This window comes from Oncorhynchus tshawytscha, linkage group LG01, assembly GCF_018296145.1.
Source record: "Oncorhynchus tshawytscha isolate Ot180627B linkage group LG01, Otsh_v2.0, whole genome shotgun sequence".
Lineage (NCBI taxonomy): Eukaryota > Metazoa > Chordata > Actinopteri > Salmoniformes > Salmonidae > Oncorhynchus > Oncorhynchus tshawytscha.
In genome coordinates this window covers 61,007,217-61,029,844 of record NC_056429.1, presented here as the reverse complement: position 1 = coordinate 61,029,844, position 22,628 = coordinate 61,007,217, and the positions used below count along the sequence as shown (strand labels likewise).

The 22,628-nt window shown below is 41.3% G+C and overlaps 1 protein-coding gene across 2 annotated transcripts in view; it reads right to left on the bottom strand.

Moving 5' to 3' along the window:
* The window catches only part of LOC112254456 (apoptosis-stimulating of p53 protein 2), a 59,683-nt gene that overhangs the window by 35,403 nt on the left and 1,652 nt on the right, over nucleotides 1-22,628 (bottom strand). For both annotated transcript variants that reach the window (XM_024427072.2, XM_024427081.2), the window contains exons 2-3: nucleotides 6,731-6,878; nucleotides 2,007-2,120 (exon numbers count right to left, since the gene is read on the bottom strand). In XM_024427072.2, the coding sequence (XP_024282840.1) occupies nucleotides 2,007-2,120; nucleotides 6,731-6,878 (262 nt within the window). The remainder of the gene's footprint in view (nucleotides 1-2,006; nucleotides 2,121-6,730; nucleotides 6,879-22,628) is intronic.

Genomic DNA, 22,628 nt, shown 5'->3' with positions numbered 1-22,628 from the left:
ACTACGAAGACATGGCCTAAGTACAAACAAGCTAACAGTGTGGGGGAAAAAAAAGAACAGGCTAAAATGTCAAGAAAGGAAAACAGCCATCTAATCCCAGAGCCAGATCCAAGCTGTGAGGGGTCAAGGGCTTAGTAGTTACGTAACGAGGGGCTGAGAGGATCCCCACCACCAAAGGACTAACTCATTTATAGAGATGTGATTTGAACACCCCTTCACAATGACAGCCCTGGAGCATTAGGTCATTGAAGGCTTGTTTGGAATTTGAAGACTTGTAATAGCAATCTGTAGGCATTTGTGGATCAAGGGGGTCTTAGGCTTCTGTTGTACAATCCATGTCTTGTGGGGAGGGAGGGCCATCCGAGTTTCTACTTTCTAACAACTTGTCACGTAATTGATAACAGGGCTGTGTCTTTACACTGTCTCGTGTGTTTCTGAACATGTGTATATACAGTACAAGTCAAAAGTTTGGACACACCTACTCATTCAAGGGTTTCTTTATTTTTACTATTTTATACATTGTAGAATAATAGTGAAAACATTAAAACAACACATATAGTAACAAAAGAAAGTGTTCAACAAATATATTTTACATTCTTCAAAGTAGCCACCCTTTGCCTTGATGACAGTTTTGCACATTCATGGCATTCTCTCAACCAGCTTTACCTGGAATGCTTTTCCAACAGTCTTGAAGGAGTTATATGCTGAGCACTTGGCTGCTTTTCTTTCACTCTGCGCTGTAAATCATCCCAAACCATCTCAATTGAGTTGAGGTCGGGTGATTGTGGAGGCCATGTCATCTGATGCAGCACTCCATCACTCTTATTCTTGGTCAAATAGCCCTTACACAGCCTGGAGGTGTGTTGGGGCATTGTCCTGTTGAAAAACAAAATAATAGTCCGACTAAGCGCAAACCAGATGGGATGCCGTATCGCTGTAGAATGCTGTTTGTAGCCATGCTGGTTAAGTGTGCCTTGAATTCTAAATAAATCACTGACAGTGTCACCAGCAAAGCACCACTACACTATCACACCTCCTCCGTGCTTCACGGTGGGAACCACACATGCAGAGATCATCCGTTCACCTACTCTGCGTCTCACAAAGACACGGCGGTTGAAGCCAAACTCATCAGATCAAAGGACAGATTTCCACCGGTCTAATGTCCATTGCTCATGTTTCTTGGCCCAAGCAAGTCTCCTGTTCTTACTCATGTCCTTTAGTAGTGGTTACTTTGAAGCAATTTGACCATGAAGCCCTGATTCACACAGTCTCTTCTGAACAGTTGATGTTGAGATGTGTCTTTTACTTGAACTCTGAAGCATTTATTTGGGCTTTCTGAGCCTGGTAACTCTAATGAACGTATCCTTTGCAGCAGAGGTAACTCTGGATCTTCCTTTCCTGTGGCGGTCCTCATGAGAGCCAGTTTCAACACAGCGCTTAATGCTTTTTGCATCAAGATTGACTGACCTTCATGTCTTAAAGTAATGATGGACTTTCATTTCTCTTTTCTTAGTTGAGCTGTTCTTGCCATAACATGGACTTGGTATTTTGCCAAATAGGTCTATCTTCTCTATACCACCCCTACCATGTCACAACTGAGTGTCTCAAACGCATTAAGAAGGAAAGAAATTCCACAAATTAACAAGGCACACCTGCTAATTGAAAAACGTTCTAGGTGACTACATCATGAAGCTGGTTGAGAGAAAGCCAAGCGTGTGCAAAGCTGTCATCAAGGCAAAGGGTGGCTACTTCGAAGGATCTCAAACATAAAATTGATTTTGATTTAACACTTTTTTTGGTTACTACATGATTCCATATGTGTTATTTAATCGTTTTGATGTCTTCACTATAATTATACAATGCAGAAAATAGTTTTAAAAAATATATTTAAAAAACCTTGCATGAGTAGGTGTGTCCAAACTTTTGACTGGTACTGTATGTGTGGTGTGTGGCATGCTTTTGTTCTTCTGTATCCATCTCATCCTGTTAGGTGGTTGGGAACTAACCTGATTCTCTGCTGGGCGCTCGGTCATGACGCAGGAAGAAGCGCACCTCTGCCCTGTGCTGTCCCCAGCGCTGAAGCACGTCCAGCATCCGCTCCCCATCTCCTACAGGTCGCTCTGATGGGGGAGTGGAGGTGGGGAAGAGAAGAAGGGGTTAGACTAGAGAACACACACACACACAGGTTTAGGATGTTATGGAATAGAGTTATTGTTTCCCCAAGCACCACTAAACCATAACAAATCATTGCATCCCCCCAAGATTTGGAAATAATGACATGGGCACCTCCTATAAAATTAAGATAAATAAAAGTTTAAACCCACTATCATCCCAAAAAAGATCTGTGTTTAATTCTAACCCTGCCTAGCAGTATGGATGTGTTTTATGTCGTTGATTTAAAGTGACAAGAGTAGAAAAAATGTACACGCATGCGACTGCCAATCCAGCATCCATACATTGGACAAACATACATCTATAAATGTTAGTAATTTAGTTTCAAAAGAAAAGCAGTCAATGTGTGTCTTATGACACGTGTCGTGTGGTTTGTGAATCCGATCAGACCTCACTGACTGACTGACTGGGGGAGGCTAGTCTACATTTTGAGGATTTGATGCATTTAATTAAGACTTAAGTAGCAAAACTTGAAATTGTGTTGTTTTTTTATACATTGGATAAAAGTAGAGACTCAGAGATAGAAAATGGAACATCATACACTACAGCTGAGGAACACTGGGAAAGTCATTCTGCTTTGAAAGTTGAAAAACATGAAAAAATGGCCCTTTGTCATGTTTACGCAGGGAGTCTTGGAAGCAGGTGCAGAAGAAGAGTTTAATAACAATGATGAAAGGCAAATTAAGAAAACAGGAGCTGCGTACTGAACATGAAAACTAACCAATACTGCCTGAAGACTGAGGCTACTGAGGGCTAAATAAAAGGGGAAGTAATCAAGGTACAGATGAAGTCCAGGTGTGCATAATGATGGTTGCCAGGTGGGAGTAATGTGGGTTGCATAACTGGTATATTTTGACACCAATAAACCCATCTGTTTGAACATGAATTTAATATATGTCTATCTAGCAAACCAGGCAACAAAATGCAACTTTCTAAGCAATGTTTTGGTTTGTTTCTAGCTTGTTAGCTAGCTAGCAAAATGTTAAGTTAGCAGGCTAGCCAGTTCAAATAATGACCATATTATATAGCTGACAACGTCTTAACTTCAGCTAATTTGTATTCATTATTACAGGAAAATAACCTCACAACAAGATCATTATTTACAAGTTGATAGCAAGCAAATGACAGAAAATAGCTAACAGATGTGATCATGACGAAATAAAAGCAGGGCATTCCCCCGGAGAATTTTAGAACTTGGCCTAAGGTGGTATCCTAATTTGAATTTGGTGCAGGTCATGTTGTTCTTCACATTACTATCTCTGGTAAACACACACTATATCAACTAAAATCTAAATGCATTTGTCACAGGATACAGAAGGTGTAAACGGTACAGTGAAATGTTACCTTGCATAGTGGAGTATTTTGTTTAGACATGTAGAAATTCAAATGGCCCCGAGATACAAATAATATTACTACACAGATCATACATGTAACTTTAGCTAGCGAGCCAGCTAGGTCATGTTAACTAGGTAGCTGACAGTATGCTTTAACTTGATGGAAACGACTTTCGGACAAAATTAGAGAAACTTATAATATCTGAAAATGTAGCTAACTAGACTCAATTACCCATAACCATGGATGAACTCTTCTCCCTCTCTGTCACGGATGCCATGGTTGTCCTTAGTTTGAAGATGTAATCCGGAGACAGGTGTTTTATACAACTGCCTTCGTGTGTTCCCTTTGACTCCCTCCACATATTTGCAATCAAACGCCAGAATGTTCTCCATCTCCTTAGCTATCATACTCTGTTTCCACCGGGCATTTCACTGATTTCAAAACTGTCCTCCAGAAAGTGGAGAGCAACACTTTTGTAGTTAATTGTGATATCTTAAAAATAAGCTGAGTTAGAAAGGATTACCTACACATAGAGTAGCCCTTTGTTATTAGGCAGAAGCGTGCTACATAGCAGACCAATCCGAACTCATCTCTCGGCATGTCCAGCCCATCCATTATCTCTACCAAGCATGGCTAGTGGGGAGGTTCCTGACTTTTACAGTGGCTAAACCAACTAGGCACGTAAATGTAACAACTGTATTTGTATTTACAGATGGCATACAAGTTTCTTATTAACTTCTTATGGCTGCCGGGGCAGAATTGAGTAGCTTGGATGAAAGGTGCCCAGAGTAAACAGCCTGCACCTCAGTCCCAGTTGCTAATATATGCATATTATTAGCATTGGATAGAAAACACTCTGACGTTTCTAAAACTGTTTGAATGATGTCTGTGAATATAACAGAACTCCTATGACAGGCAAAAACCTGAGAAGAAATCCAAACAGGAAGTGGGAAATCTGAGGTTGGTCAATTTTCAACCCAGCCCCGATTGAATACACAGTGGATATTGGTTATGTTGCACTTCCTTAGGCTTCCACTAGATGTCAACCGTCTTTAGAAACTGGTTTGAGGATTCTACTGTGAAGTGGGACCAAATGAGAGAGGAATCAGTCAGGTCTGCCATGAGGTGACCATGCTCTGACCATGTGCGTTCACATGAGAGGGAGCTCTGTTCCATTGCACTTCTGAAGACAATGGAATTCTCCGGTTGGAACATTATTGACGTTTTATGTTGAAAACATTTAAAGATTGATTCCATACATCGTTTGACATGTTTCTACGGACAGGAACGGAACTTTTTGACATTTCGTCTGCAACTAGGGAACGCGCTTCATGACTTTGGATTTGTTTACCAAACGTGCTAACAAAAGTAGCTCTTTGGACATAAATGATAGACATTATCGAACTAAATCAAACATTTAATGTGGAACTGGGATTCTTGGGAGTGCATTCTGATGAAAATCACCAAGGATAAGGGAATATTTATAATGTTATTTCTGATTTCAGTTGACTCCAACATGGCAGATAATTGTTAGTTATTTTCTGAGCGCCGTCTCAGATTATTGCATGGTTTGCTTTTTCCGTAAAGTTTTTTTGAAATCTGACACAGCGGTTGCATTATGGAGAGGTATATCTATATTTCCATGTCTAAAAATGGTATTTTCATCAACATTTATAATGAGTATTTCTGTAAATGATGTGGCTCTCTGCAATATCACTGGATGTTTTTGGAACTAGTGAACGTAACGCGCCAATGTATACTGAGATTTTTTTTATATAAATATGAACTTTATCAAACAAAACATACATGTATTGTGTAACATGAAGTCCTATGAGTGTCATCTGATGAAGACCATCAAAGGTTAGTGATTAATTTGATCTCTATTTGTGCTTTATGTGACTCCTCTCTTTGGCTGTAAAAATGGCTGTGTTTTTCTGTGAGTTGGTGGTGACCTAACATAATCGTTTGTGGTGCTTTCACTGTAAAGCCTATTTGAAATCCCACACTGTGGTGGGATTAATAACAAGATTACCTTTAAAACGGTATAGGATACATGTATGTTTGAGGAATTTTAATTATGTGATGTTGTTTTATATTTGGCGCCCTGCACTTTCACTGGCTGTTGTCATATCGATCCCGTTAACGGGATTCCATTCATTAGAAGTTTTAAGGCAGTTCCCGTTCCAGAAGGCATTTCTACCAAAAAACGCATTCTGATTTTTAAAAAAACATGTTTATATTCAAAAGCCTCACCAGTGAAGTAGTGACATGTGACATACGCCTAGCTTCCTGAAATGAGTCACATGTTCACTTCATGTCCCAGAGAGGCGGTACCTCAGGGAAGAACAAAGATATGTTGTTGATGTTTTCAGCTGAGCTGGTTCTGATCCAACAGGCATATTAGTCAACCACTCCAAACTTTAACACCCTCATCCATCTTCTCTTCATTATACAGAAGTACTAATCACATAGTTGATTATTGCACCAATGTAGTTAGAATGTTCCAACCACATCGATCATGTTGTCACTCTTAACAAAAAATGACAGTTAAAATAATCAGGTCATTACGCACTAGGGTAGGGCAGTATCCAGATTGTCATACCGTTTCTGTATCATACCGGGGCATACGGTATTACCGGAATTGCACACAAGGTGTGCTAATGTTTTTGACGAATAAAACCATTTAGGCAACAGGGATCTTGATCCAGGAGGCGTTTGAATGTCTCTGCTGTAACCAATAAGCTTGATCTTGACATCTAGCCACTTAGCTAGCAAGTTAGCAAACCAAATAATTTAGGAAAAAAACAGTACAAACAGTATATCTTCCAAGCCTAGAACGCACAGACAGTTTCACATCAGTGCAGACCGCCAAACAGTGTGCAACTGTTTTTTATGGAATAACACAACCAGCTTATTAGCAACAGAGACACAGACAAAGTTGAGCTCTTCAGTAGAAGCATCAAGTCTGGTCAGTTGGCACACAGTCAGCACACCTCTCTTCTTTGTGTGCTTTCCAAAATAGTATTTTGTCTCAAAACTCTCCCTATTTATGTTTCATATGCTCTTGAAGTCTGATTAGAAAATTAGCCTAGATGTGTTTTCCTCAAGTAATCACTAGATCATAGGTATTGTTACTGGTCCAGGTTCCTTATTTCACAGGCCTCTACAGGTGTTAGTTGTCAGATTGACAGGCATCTGCAGGTGTAAAGGGGAGAATGCTCACCAGATCCGCGCCACATCTCAGCCAGGTGGCAGTCTGTCTCTCCGGGCTCCTTACACAGCTCCACCACATCCCGGCACAGAGTATCCGGGGTAACGGGCACCTCGGTAAAATGCTGGTCATTGTTACTGAGGTACACTGTCAAGAACATCTGGGGGGCAGAGAGAGACAAACACAGGGTATTAACATGATGACATCCTTTAAAAGAGATTCCCAGTATTTTTGTATCGTTTTTAGCCAGTAGGTCTGAAAGTAGTGCTCACGAACCAAAATAATGGAAAAACAATTAAATTAGGGATAATTAGTATATTGAAAGCAGGGGCTTCCACACAGGTGTGGTTCTTGAATTAATAAAGCAAATAACATCCCATCATGCTTAGGCTCATGTATACAAATTCTGGGCAGGCCATCTTAATAATAATCTGAGATATCTATTGCAGCCCTCATCCTCCACGTACAACACCCGTTCTGCCAGTCACATTCTGCTAAATGTCCTCAAAGCACACACATCCCTGAGTCGCTCGTCTTTTCAGTTCGCTGCAGCTAGCGACTGGAACGAGCTGCAACAAACACTCAAACTGAACAGTTCTCTCAATCTCTTCATTCAAAGACTCAATCATGGACACTAACTGACAGTTGTGGTTGATTTGCGTGATGTATCGTCTACCTTCTTTCCCTTTGTGCTGCTGTCTGTGCCCAACAATGTTTGTACCCTGTTTTGGGCTGCTACCATGTTGTGTTGCTACCATGCGATTTTGTCATGTGTTGCTGACTTGCTATGTTGTTGTCTAAGGTCTCTCTTGTTGTGATGTGTGTTTTGTCCTATATATATATATATATATATATCTTTTTTTTATTTTTTATTTTATCTAAGGAGGCCTTTTGCTTTTTGGTAGGCAGTCATTGTAAATAAGAATTTGTTATAAACTGACTTGCCTACTTAAATAAAATGTTAAAAAAATAAAATATAAAAAATGTAAAAAAATAAAAATAAAATATACAAATAATGGATTGGCTTTATATAGCGTCTTTCTACCTACTGAGGAACTAAAAGTGCTTAACATTGTAATTTTGACCATTATTTTGGCTTCCATGGCTATGCTCCCATAGGATGACAATTCCCAGATCCACAGGGCAAGAGTGGTCACTGAATGGTTTGAAAACGATGTCAACCATATGCCATGGCTGTCTCAGGTAACAAATGTAAACCCAATTGTATGCTTATGGGAGAATCTAGAGCGGTGCTAGAGATAGTATTTCCACCACCATCAACAAAACACCAAATTTTGGAATATCTCGTGGCAGAATGGCATCGTATCCCTCCAATAAAATTCCAGACACTTGTAGAATCTATGCCAAGTTGCTTTTAAGCTGTTCTGGCTCGTGGTGTCCCAACGCCCTACTAAAGATACTTTAAATTGGTGTTTCCGTTATTTTGGCCGTTACCTGTGTGAGCACGCACACACACAGTGCAAGTCAAAAGTTTGGACACACCTGCTCATTCAAGGGTTTTTCTTTATTTTTACTATTTTCTACATTGTAGAATAATAGTGATGACATAAAAACTATGAAATACCACATATGGAATCATGTAGTAACCAAAAAAGTATTAAACAAAATATATTTAAAATGTGAGATTCTTCAAAGTAGCCACCCTTTTCCTTGATGACAGCTTTGCACACTCTTGGCATTCTCTCAACCAGCTTCACCTGGAATGCTTTTCCAACAGTCTTGAAGGAGTTTCCACATATGCTGAGCACTTGTTGGCTGCTTTTCTTTCACTCTGCAGTCCAACTCATCCCAAACCATCTCAAATGGGTTGATGTTGGGTGATTGTGGAGACCAGATAATCTGATGCAGCACTCCATCACTGTCATTCTTGGTCAAATAGCCCTTACACAGCCTGGAGGTGTGTTGGGGCATTGTCCTGTTGAAAAACAAATGATAGTGGGGCTAAGCGCCAACTAGACAGGATGGCGTATCGCTGCAGAATGCTGTGGTGGCCATGCTGGTTATGGATGCCTTGAATTCTAAATAAATCACTGACAGTGTCACCAGCAAAGCACCCCCACACCATCACACCTCCTTCTCCATGCTTCACGGTGAGAACCACACATGCAGAGATCATCCGTTCACCTACTCTGCGTCTCACAAAGACACACAGTTGGAACCAAAAATCTAAAATTTGGACTCATCAGATCAATGGACAGATTTCCACTGGTCTAATGTCCATTGCTCATGTTTCTTGGCCCAAGCAAGTCTCTTCTTTTCATTGGTTTCCTTTAGTAGTGGTTTCTTTTCAGCAATTTGACCATGAAGGCCTGATTCACACAGTCTCCTCTGAACAGTTGATGTTGAGATCTGTTTGCTACTTGAACTCTATGAAGCATTTATTTGGACTGCATTCTGAGGTGTAGTCAACTCTAATGAACTTACCCTCCACAGCAGGGGTAACTCTGGGTATTCCTTTCCTGTGGCGGTTCTCATGAGAACCAGTGTCATCATAGCGCTTGATGGTTTTTGCAACTGCACTTGAAGAAACTTTAAACCTTATTTTCCAGGATTTACTTTTCCCAGATTGACTGAATTTCATGTCTTAAAGTAATGGACTGTCATTTCTCTTTGCTTATTTGAGTTGTTCTTGCCATAATATGGACTTGGTCTTTTACCAAATAGGGCTATCTTCTGTATTCCACCTCTACCTTGTCACCGAATAACTGATTGGCTCAAACGCATTAAAAAGGAAAGAAATTCAACAAATTAACTTTTAACAAGGCACACCTGTTAATTGAAATGCGTTCCAGGTGACTACCTCATGAAGCTGGTTGAGAATGTCAAGAGTGTAGAAAACTGTCATCAAGGCAACGGGTGGCTACTTTGAAGAACCTCAAATATAAAATAGATTTTAATTTATTTAACACTTTTTTTGGTTACTACATGATTCCATGTGTTATTTCATATTTTTTTGTGTTCACTATTACTCTACAATGTAGAAAATAGTCAAACTAAAGAAAAATCCTTAAATGAGTAGGTGTGTCCACACTGAAAATAAAAAAAAACATTAGGAACACCTTCCTAATATTGAGTTGCACTCCCTTTTGGGTCTTACAACAGCCTACATTTGTCGGGGCATGGACTCTACAAGGTGTCAAAAGCATTCCAAAGGGATGCTGGCATATGTTGACTCCAATTCTTCCCACAGTTGTGTCAAGTTGGCTGGTGGACCATTCTTGAGACACATGGGACACTTGAGCATGAAAAACCCAGAACTATTGCAGTTCTTGACACATTCAAACCAGTATACCTGACACCTACTACCATTCCCCATTCAAAGGCACTTAAATATTTTGTCTTGCCCATTCAACCTCTGAATGGGCACACGTACACAATCCATCTCTCAATTGTCTCAGGGCTTTAAATTACATCTTTAACCTGACTCCGCCATCTACACTGATTGAAGTGGATTTAACAGCTGACGTCAATAAGGGATCACAGCTTTCACCTGGATAGTCTGTCATGGAAAGGGCAGGTGTTCTTAATGTTTGGTACACTAAGTGTATAGTGCATTCGGAATGTATTCAGATGCATTCACTTTTCAATGTTTTTGTTACATTACAGCCTTATTCTAAAATGGATTAAATTGTTTTTCTCGTCAATCTACACACAATACACCATAAAGACAAAGCAACAAAAAAAACGGTTGACATTTTTGTAAACGTATTAAAAATGTCAAACAGAAATAACTTATTAACATAAGTATTCATACCCTTTGCTCTGAGACTCGAAATTGAGCTTGGTGCATCCTGCATCCTGCACAGGTGCATCCTGTTTCCATTGATCATCCTTGAGATGTTTCTACAACTTGATTTGTGTCCACCTGTGGTAAATTCAAATGCTTGGCCATGATTTGGAAAGGCACACACCTGTCTATATAAGGTCCTACAGTTGACAGTTCCCATAAGAGCACAGATGTGATGCTTGGCATTCAGGCCAAATAGTTCAATGTTGGTTTCATCAGACCAGAGAATCATGTTTTTAGGTGCCTTTTGGCAAACTCCAAGATGGGAGAACCTTCCAGAAGGACAACCATCTCCACAGAGGAACTCTGGAGCTCTGTCAGAGTGACCATTGGGTTCTTCGTCACCTCCCTCTCCCTCGATTGCTCAGTTTGCCAGCTCTAAGAAGAGTCTTGGTGGTTCCTAACTGCTTCCATTTATGAGTGATGGAGGCCACTGTGTTCTTGGGGACCTTCAATGCTGCAGAAAAATGTTTTGGTACCCTCCCCTGATCTGTTCCTCAACACAATCATGTCTTGGAACTCTAAGGACAATTCCTTCGACCTTATGGCTTGGTTTTTGTTCTGACATGCACTGTCAACAGTGGGACCTTATATTGACAGTTGTGTGCCTTTCCAAATCATGTCCAATCAATTGAATTTGCAGGTGGACTCCAAGTTGTAGAAAAATCAAGGATAAACAATGGAAACAGGATGCACCTGAGCTCAATTGAGTCTCATAGCAAAGGGTCAGAATACTTATGTCAATACGGTATGATTTTTTATTTGTTATAAATTAGCATACATTTCTAAATAACTTTTTGCTGTGTCATTATGGGGTATTGTGTGTAGAATGCTAGGGATTTTTTTAAATTGAATAAGGGTGTAATGTAACAAAATGTGGAAAGTCAAGAGGTCTGAATACTTTCCGAAGCCACATTGTTCAAAGGAGTGGGCTCCACACACGTCACTGCATCTCAATGGTCTAAAATGGGTTCCTGTCCTTGTGTGGCTTTGTGAGAGCACCAGAACGGTTAGAGCAGATTCCAAAAAGGCATCAACTACATTCCATTCACCTATTCTGTCTTTTCAGAACACTGACATTGTCCTAACTAGGTAGCCATACTTCTAAGAGTCCATTCTAACCATAAATGTTCTCTCTTTTTAAATATGCAGGTGTAAGTCATCAAAAGCAACCGCCCAATACAAACAATTAAAATCACTGCTGATGATGCAGATAATCTAGGTGTTCCAGACCTAACCAGTAACTTTGGTAAATTAGGACGCAAAAGTACACTTTATAAAACAATTAGGTAATAAATCATAGCTCATGCTTGGCTTACAACAGTAGGGTGATGGGGGGGGTTGTAAATGAAAGGGTCACAGTGGTTTCAGTGATTCACACCAACCCTACAAAGTACCACCCCAGATAAAGAGAAAGGGATAACAATGACAGACAAATCTTTCAAAAACATCACCTAAAAGGGGAGCCCCCTGCCCTCATTAAGTTCCTCAACACTGAATAGTTTTAGTTGCTGTTGTTATTTTGTCCTGGTCCTAGATCTGTGCTTAGAGCTTATCCAAGATCTGTGCCAAATATCTGGGATCAGCCTTTGCTTAGAAGGGAAACCTCAACCTCGAGCCAGCACTCCACTTCTTTACATGCATTTCACTACAACATCTGCTAAATGTGTGTGTGACCAATAAAAATAGATTTTTGAACCACTGGACTACAGTGTGTGTGGATCATTCAACAGCTCTAGGAGAGTAGAAGCTTTAGCTTTGTAGGAGGGGTTTGCCAGATTTGCTCTGCAAGGTTTCAAATAACAGTGACCCAGATACATGATTGTTTATGGCTGCTTGGTTGTTGTGTGGGGCAACAAATCATGTAAGACAAGCATTGAGTTCCCTTTGACTCTTCAATGCAATAGATTAGCACTTTTTTACAGGAGGGCTTTAAATCCCAGCAGGACAGGAAAAGTCACCCAGAAATCACTACAGGCAGCAGTTGACAACATCAGCTCGTGCAAAGAATGTAGGACATCCAGAGGACCCTGTTAATGTTAGGAGAAAGGGATAGGGAGGGGGGAGAGAGTGAAATGAGAGAGAGAGAGAGAGAGAGAGAGAGAGCAAACGAGTTGTGACATAAGGTAAAGCCCTCTGGGGCTCAGCACTAAAGTTAATGATCCAGACAGACCATGCCATTGCGCTCTCTTTCAGCCTACACTGGATGAGTTGGCACTTGGTGGCTTCCGCTCCTGACCTTCATCCACCTCCCTCCATCTGTCCCTCCCTTTCACACAAAATACATTGTATGTAAAATACTTCTGAATATATCACGAGAGAGGAAGCGGAAGAGATTAAAGAGGAGTGGTGGATACTAAAAATATACAGTACTGCATATCAAATCAAATCAAATTTTATTTGTCACATACACATGGTTAGCAGATGTTAATGCGAGTGTAGCGAAATGCTTGTGCTTCTAGTTCCGACAATGCAGTAATAACGAGCAAGTAATCTAACTAACAATTCCAAAAAAAACTACTGTCATACACAGTGTAAGGGGATAAAGAATATGTACATAAGGATATATGAATGAGTGATGGTACAGAGCAGCATAGGCAAGATACAGTAGATGATATCGAGTACAGTATATACATATGAGATAAGTATGTAAACCAAGTGGCATAGTTAAAGTGGCTAGTGATACATGTATTACATAAGGATGCAGTCGATGATATAGAGTACAGTATCAACGTATGCATATGAGATGAACAATGTAGGGTAAGTAACATTATATAAGGTAGCATTGTTTAAAGTGGCTAGTGATATATTTACATCATTTCCCATCAATTCCCATGATTAAAGTGGCTGGAGTAGAGTCAGTGTCATTGACAGTGTGTTGGCAGTAGCCACTCAATGTTAGTGGTGGCTGTTTAACAGTCTGATGGCCTTGAGATAGAAGCTGTTTTTCAGTCTCTCGGTCCCAGCTTTGATGCACCTGTACTGACCTCGCCTTCTGGATGGCAGCGGGGTGAACAGGCAGTGGCTCGGGTGGTTGATGTCCTTGATGATCTTTATGGCCTTCCTGTAGCATCGGGTGGTGTAGGTGTCCTGGAGGGCAGGTAGTTTGCCCCGGTGATGCGTTGTGCAGACCTCACTACCCTCTGGAGAGCCTTACGGTTGAGGGCGGTGCAGTTGCCATACCAGGCGGTGATACAGCCCGCCAGGATGCTCTCGATTGTGCATCTGTAGAAGTTTGTGAGTGCTTTTGGTGACAAGCCAAATTTCTTCAGCCTCCTGAGGTTGAAGAGGCGCTGCTGCGCCTTCCTCACGATGCTGTCTGTGTGAGTGGACCAATTCAGTTTGTCTGTGATGTGTATGCCGAGGAACTTAAAACTTGCTACCCTCTCCACTACTGTTCCATCGATGTGGATGGGGGGGTGTTCCCTCTGCTGTTTCCTGAAGTCTACAATCATCTCCTTAGTTTTGTTGACGTTGAGTGTGAGGTTATTTTCCTGACACCACACTCCGAGGGCCCTCACCTCCTCCCTGTAGGCCGTCTCGTCGTTGTTGGTAATCAAGCCTACCACTGTTGTGTCGTCCGCAAACTTGATGATTGAGTTGGAGGCGTGCATGGCCACGCAGTCGTGGGTGAACAGGGAGTACAGGAGAGGGCTCAGAACGCACCCTTGTGGGGCCCCAGTGTTGAGGATCAGTGGGGAGGAGATGTTGTTGCCTACCCTCACCACCTGGGGGCGGCCCGTCAGGAAGTCCAGTACCCAGTTGCACAGGGGGGGGTCGAGACCCAGGGTCTCGAGCTTGATGACGAGCTTGGAGGGTACTATGGTGTTGAATGCCGAGCTGTAGTCGATGAACAGCATTCTCACATAGGTATTCCTCTTGTCCAGATGGGTTAGGGCAGTGTGCAGTATGGTTGAGATTGCATCGTCTGTGGACCTATTTGGGCGGTAAGCAAATTGGAGTGGGTCAAGGGTGTCAGGTAGGGTGGAGGTGATATGGTCCTTGACTAGTCTCTCAAAGCACTTCATGATGACGGATGTGAGTGCTACGGGGCGGTAGTCGTTTAGCTCAGTTACCTTAGCTTTCTTGGGAACAGGAACAATGGTGGCCCTCTTGAAGCATGTGGGAACAGCAGACTGGTATAGGGATTGATTGAATATGTCCGTAAACACACCGGCCAGCTGGTCTGCGCATGCTCTGAGGGCGCGGCTGGGGATGCCGTCTGGGCCTGCAGCCTTGCGAGGGTTAACACGTTTAAATGTCTTACTCACTTCGGCTGCAGTGAAGGAGAGACCGCATGTTTCCGTTGCAGGCCGTGTCAGTGGCACTGTATTGTCCTCAAAGCGGGCAAAAAAGTTATTTAGTCTGCCTGGGAGCAAGACATCCTGGTCCGTGACTGGGCTGGGTTTCTTCCTGTAGTCCGTGATTATTATTATTATGGCCCATTTGTTGCCAACAAGTAGCACATACAGTTAACTTGCCAAATTAAAGGAAACACGAGTAAACGAGGGAGACAAAGTATATTGAACGCAGGTGCTTCCACACAGTTGTGGTTCCTGAGTTAATTCAGCAAATAAGCATCCATCATGCTTAGGGTCATGTATAGAAATGCCCAGTTACCCATTTTTTTGGCTACCATGGCTAGGATAGATCTGTGACTTTCAAAGAGGGGTCTCAGGGAGAATTGTGGCACATCCCTCCTATAGAGTTCCAGACACGATCATTTATGCCAAGGTACATTGAAGTTGTTCTGGCAGCTCGTGGTGGCCCAATGCCCTATTATGTCAAGTTGTTAGCATTTCCTTTATTTTGGCAGTTACCTGTAAATTCCATTTATTTTCTCAATGTCCTGATGAAACAATTTTCTATCACGCACATTCTCTCAGGTCAACATGATCTATAATAATGTTGAAGTTAATAGAAATGCTAGAGCAGAACGGGAGAGTGGAAGTGCAGTAGAAAATTGCACTAAAGTGTGGAGAGTGGTGCTAAGACACTACCCCAGAGCTCATTAAAATATAAATTAATGTCAGCCGGAGAAATAAGCACAGGTCAATAAAAACCTAATGAGTCGATTAAGAAATAACAAAACAGGATAACAGCTGTTTAACAAAGCAGAGCAAAACATATAAAACATACACTTTCACCCAAGCGAGAGTGCAGCAGCTACAGCATCACCGTAGATCTCCAGTAACACACAGGCCAAGGGTACCACGTGGCCTGAATAGAGAAGACACGTCAGGGACAAACAGCTGCACAGGTCAGCAATCAGGAGCAATGACTAAGATGCAATAGTTATACACTATCAAAAACATAGCCTAGTATATCAGCCCTGAAAGTGAAGGTTTAGTTTCAGTATCACAACCAAAAAAAGGGGGGTTGGAACCAGATGCTGTGCTGCATTACCCGCTTGAGGAATATGGGTGGTTTCTAATAATGTCCTAAAAGAGTGTGCCCGCTGCCAGTCAAATTATAGATAGCAGGTGCACACAATATCCTGTTGTGACTAGACAGGCATGGGTCTGTCTGATGAAAGCCGCTGGTAGCAGAACAACATCAAACCCTGTCTGTCTGTGATTCATTTTATGAAAGCACTTCTGAGAGCAGGAGCAGCCACAGCTGATGACACTACCGTACCCTCTCAACACACACACACACACACACCTTGTAGAGTCATGATGACCTAGCCCAATGGGATTGAGGTATTGACTGCCCTGATCTGAGATCAGACTGGTCTACTCCCAATCCTAATGTTAACCATTAAGGCAGATTGCTGGGGGAACGGCTTATCAGGCGTTTCCAGTTGTTTAGGCATGCTTTCAGATCTACTGGGTTTAAAATAGCCAATTACAAGAAGTAGGACGAGGGCAGTGTGTGTGTGTGTGTGCCACTCCCACTCAAACAGAATTAACACGTTACCTACGACACATGCGGTGCTGCAAGAGAAATAGGATTTGTGTAGGCTACACTGTCCCACAAAATAAGGGTCAATAATACTGTATGTTATTTTCCTTTAGTACAAAGTCAATATCTATTTTGTTGAGTTACCATGAGTGAATGTGAGGGGGGGTTATCAAAACTGTCCCCTTAGCAGTTTCCATTATCAGATCCCCAGGACTAAACATGAGGCACAGTAAGAGCTATAGACTTCAATGTCAAAGTAACTAAAGGCCTGCTTAGAGAGCAAACATCAATACCACCGTGTGCACCAAGTCAGAGTTACCTACAACATGCTGCCAGGTCCCACACGCACATATGTAAGCGCACACAGTCTCTGTCCATTACATATATTCTGGGTTGATAAAGCGATCCAGCTAGGTCTTGTTGAGCGAGCCCCCTCTAAGGAAGTCAATAGACCGCATCAAGACAGGCTGCATCGCTCGGTGTGTGCATCTGTTTTTCCGTCCTCTCTGCAGAACTCTGGCCCTGAAGACTTGGCTCTGCTCCAGCTGGGCAGTCCTTCAAAAACGAATTGCAAAATAATCTATACATTATTCCTTTTCATCTACTCATGGCAGAATACTCTATACATTATTCCTTTTCATCTACTCATGGCAGAATACTCTATACGTTATTCCTTTTCATCTACTCATGGCAGAATACTCTATACGTTATTCCTTTTCATCTACGCATGGCAGAATACTCTGTGCATTAATCCTGTTCATCTACCTCCACTAAAGGGGAAGACAGAGGAGAGAAGGTCTTTGGTGAGAGCGGTAGCTAACAACTTGTGCTGTAGTCTGCAGTAGGCTACGTCACTCCCTACTTATATTCAGCATAACCTCCAGTCTCTGTCTGCACTGCACCATGTTTCCCTCCAAACTCCTCCTTTCATGGTCTCTCCATTCTGCATATTATATTGTGATGCGATGCAACTATGAGCCTTCTACAAGAGAAAAGAGAAATGGGAGCCAAATTAAGATTCTTGTTAGTTGGCTCATTCTGATTTATTCTTCCCTATCCTAGACAAACTGTTTTTAATTTTTATTTATTTAACTAGGCAAATGAGTTGATCAACAACCCCAATACCATTTATTCATATTTTAGAAGGGACAAGTTAACCTCGACGGGATTGGTTGAGCTGACGTGCACTAATGTAATTAGCATGCCATTGTAAGTAACAGAAACGTTTCATGGACATGTCTTATATGGGCAGAAAGCTTCAATTCTTGTTAATCTAACTGCACTGTCCAATTTACAGTAGCTAGAGTAGAGTGAAATAATACCATGCTATTTTTTGACGAGAGTGCAAAACAACAACATGTATCATGGCAACTGGTTTGATACATTCACCTCTGAAGGATAATAATAATATACTTACATACAGTAATCTTGCTCTGATTTGTCATCCTGAGGGTCCCAGAGATAAAATGTATCATAGTTTTGATTGATAAAATCATTTTTTATATTCAAATATAAGAACTGGGTTCTACGGTTTGAATCCCTGCTGTCTCTGGCTCCACACCCACCACGCCCGGCCATCTAGATGTGTGAAAGTTAGTGTATAAAGCTAATTATCCATCATGTATGACATTCCTGGTAGTGTGTAAACTTACATCTTGTATTACCATATCATGTTTGTATGTTCTCTATAGTTATGTACTTGAAAGCGTATCAATTGACCAATTCAGCACAAATATGGTCCAGTATTGCAACGCTTCACTGGATCAATCTTAAACATTGCGCAGTGGCCAAAATCTAAATTACGCCTAAACTACAATATTATAGTATGGCCTTTTTCTTGCATTTCAAAGATGGGGGGAAAAAAACACTTTTTATTTCTTTGTATTATCTTTTACCAGATCTAATGTGTGATATTCTCCGACATTAACTTCACATTTCCACAAACTTCAAAGTGCTTCCTTTAAAATGGTATCAAGAATATGCATATCCTTGCTTCAAGTCCTGAGCTACAAGCAGTTAGCCAATTCTGTCATTTTAGGCGAAAATTGAAGGGAAAAAAAAGAGTCAGATCCTTAAGAGGTTTTAATGTCTTTATTAAACCGAATTTGGAATGAGCAGGATAAAGTATAACGAGATCATTGGCACAGGTGAGTGAGTGTGGGACCCAAATTCCTCTGACCAACCCTGGCTGTTGTATAGGTCCATTATCTTTTCTACATACTTTACATCTGTTTCAGTCTTTTACGTTTACACTGAAAGGGTCTTTCTGTCCCAAAATGTCTAGGGACACGAGGGGCTATGTTCTCTGGAAAATAGTACTAGACTTGGAAGGTGTGTTCCACAACGCATGACCTTCCATGGCATTGCATTCTTTTCTAGAGAACACAGAGCCCTGAGTTGATTATCCCTTTGATACCATCGCTATAAATGAACATATTTGCCGTTAGAATTGTATTCATTTGCCAGTATAAAGGTGACAACATCCACTGAAGTAGCTAGTATGTTTACTAGCTAGAGTAGTTGCCTTGGTAACCATACAAACAGACTTGCTAGTTCAGCTAACAAACCATCATCCTACCTTGCTAATATGAAAATCGAAATAACATAAGCACTTCAAAACCATACAATTATACCGTGCATTAAATGGAAATAATGCACGCTCTAGAATGCCCTTCAAGCCAATCAGAAACTAGTATTCATAAATGCCACGTTATATGTCAGCCTTTAAATAAATAAAAAATGGGTCACGACGCAAAGTGGGTCGCAAACCTGTTAATGGTGGGTCGCAACGTGTTACAATAAATTTATAATTATTTCATTAATTACTGGAATTGATTTTGGCCAAGTGCAACTGCACTCTGTTCCAGTGCGCTCTCTGCTTAGCAGCAGTGTCTCTGCTCAGTTTGGCAGCTGCGGGAGTGGGTGGAAGATGCCGGTGTGCTTCGGTTTACCACATCTTTTTTCTGCAATTTCTTCTGCAGCAGATGATGCGCTCTCAGCCACTGGCTTGTCATTCCCACTCGCCATCATACAATGGACTCAAGTTAGCCACAAGTTCTGACTGAGCTCAATTGTCATGAAACGCAAATACAGCGATGTGTTTCTCTTGGTTTAATACAAACTTTGAGAAATAACGAGGAGCGCCCACGATGTGGTTTGTACAGGGAAGTGCTTAGTAATGAGTCTCTCAAAACGAACAGATTAAAATGACAGGTCCTGACCAAACATCCACAACATGACGGTAAACCCAGAGTTCTTTCAGAACAGGGCAGAATTCAGGAAACAGTGCTTCGACAGTGGAAAAGTAAATCAGCTGGCAAGGCATTTTTGTCATTTTGTAACAGGTGACGATAAGCAGAAGGGAGTACTATTTCTCATAGTAGTCGATGCGAGTTTATCTTTCAAACAATCCCTTTGTACACAACTAATAGCTAGCTACCTAACTTTATCCAAAGCAAGCTATCTAGCTACTGCTAGTGTTTCACTAAGTAACAGTACAGACGAAGATGGAAAAAAACTGTTGCCGTTAAAATACAAGTAATCATTTTTATTCTGAACAGGAATACACTGATTGACGCAAGATGCTTTTTGAGGCAAACACGCACAGTTCTGGGTTGCTCATCTACAGCAGGAAGCAGTCTCCTGCCTAGCTGAGAAAGCAGTAGATGTTCTGATCCAGTTTGGCACCAGAAACCTATACGAGTCAAGGTTCTCAACTCTGGCATAGTTAAGAAACAGACTCCATGCTGAGCATGACCTCAGAATTGCACTGTCAAAACCTGAGCCCAGAATATACCTGCTTGTTGAAAACTTCAACCAGCCACACACACCTCTCATTAGGACTGTGAGTGTGTTTTCTGGTCTACATCTGATTGATGTGATCAATCAGTTAGGAATTGTATTTATTGTATTTTAACAGCAACAGTTCCAACCTAGACAGATATGCAAGAGTGTTTTTAAGGGGGAAAAATAAACATGAATAGCTATTTATGGGTATTTCATTTAATTGTTATTAGTCTATGTTGAATTGTTAATGGGCATAAGGGCAATGAAATGTACCGATATGTACATATAGTTGCATGTTTTCGAAAACTTGGGTCCCAGGAAAACACAGAATTTCTCATTTGGGTCTCAGGCTTAAAGTTAATGAATATATTTATAAAACTGTGGTTGGAGCACAGTATACTGATTGGTTGAAAGCCGTGATATATCAGACCGTATACCATGGATATGACAAAACATGTATTTTTACTCTTCTAATTACATTGGTAACGAGTAAATAATAGCAATAAGGCACCTCGGGGCTTGTGGTATATTGGCCACAGCACACCCCCTCGGGCCTTATTGCTTAAATATTGTACACTGTTTGGACTAAGACAATACAAATACATACAGCAAAGTAGAGCAGAGCTGCCCACATCATTACCTAATTTTCCCACCCTTATATCACCACAAGCCTAGTTTGATGTGGTTGTTGTTTTGGTTGATTAAGACAATATGTTTAAGTCAACATTGAACAATTCATTGCTGTTTAGGAACAAATGTGTATAGGTTTCAGAACTCATTGTAACAGTATACATTTTTAAATAATTCAACATGATATTTGGCCAATAAAGAAACTTAGGCTAACCAGAGTATTACCTCTGTACCCTCAAACTGTAACATGGCACTAACCTCCCTAAAATAAACCTGCAGAAAAACAAGCTTTGATTACAAAACTGTGTACACAGCTCAAGACCAAATGTGTTAATCACTGCTAGCTGTGAGAGAAGGTAAATCAGAGTAAAACTATTGTGTGCAACTAGCCTACACCCACAATGGGCCAACAAATGGAGAGCATCTCTTTTCATAGCCCGACAAGACACACATAATCACCTATTCCATGCTATCATAAAGAGTCGCTGCCCATTGTCTTAAGAAAATAGTGACCCCCTTTATCACCCTCCCCCACTCAAGCCAGCCACAATGCTGCTACATTCTAACTCCCACAGAGAACTATACAAGCACAGACCATACCTCATGTTCTGTGGCTATATTGTGATAGGGATTATGCTGATCGTACTAATAGCACAGACTAGATGCTAACACACCAAAAAGACGTGCACATACGGACACACCCCAGTGGGCCCACCCCAGCGGGCCCAAGGTCTCCTGTGCCTATAAAGAGCTACATGGTATGGTAAGAATAAGGAGATATAGAGATCAATATATATATATATTGATCTCTATGTGAATAGAGGTTGGTGATAAATGGCTGGGTGTGAATAGTGGCGCTAGGTCAAATCTAGCAGACGGGAGTCATCCTGAGAGTACTCTGTCACTGCTGCCTGACAACATGAATCATTCACTCACTCATCCAGTTACTGGAAAGAGAGGAATGAGGGGGAGAGATGCACACACTGCAGGATACCTGTCTGTATAGTAAGTAATACTCTATTTCAATAAAAGTGATGAAAGATGGAGCTCAGCACTGCAGCAAAAGGAATGGATCTCATGTTGGCAGGGGTCCACATTACCAACTGGTATGTGTGGGAATGATCACTTCATCCCACTCCTGTCAGCAGCTTTTTATTCCGTACCCGCTCGCTTTTTGTCCAACTCCCACCCGCGCCCGAACCCAACCACAGTCCTGCAATGTTATTTTAGGTGTATGTGACACAGCTCACTTGCCAACCATGGTCCCAGCAATTTTGCACCCTAAAGGCAAAATCAAAATGTGCTAACAGTAGGTTAGGTTAAATTACCAGAGATTCTCACGTGGCCCAATATATTAGGCTATCGGTATTACTGGGCTATATCAGCCAATAGGCTAGATGCAGTTTGAAGAGAGCAGAGTTTGAGAGAGAACGGACACTTGCACTTTCTCTTGAGATAGGCTATATGCAAAACTTGTCTTTTTCTTTTAGTAGTGGGACGATTTTCAGATGGGGATCAATATTTATTTCTAGGCAATGTAGTTCACTATTGCCTAATCATTTGTTAAGTTAATTTCCTTTGAAAAGATAACTGCCACCTGATTCTACACCCATGCATAGACAAAGGCAGCCTACTCTTTCATATAGCCAGAGGAGAGACAAAGCAAGAGGGTTCACTCTGTCCACTAAGCAGATAATTATTAAGAAAGCAGGGGGGGAAGTTGGAATTTGAAGTTGTCTTTGCATATTCAGAAAGCTAGCATAACATCTCACTCTCCAAGGA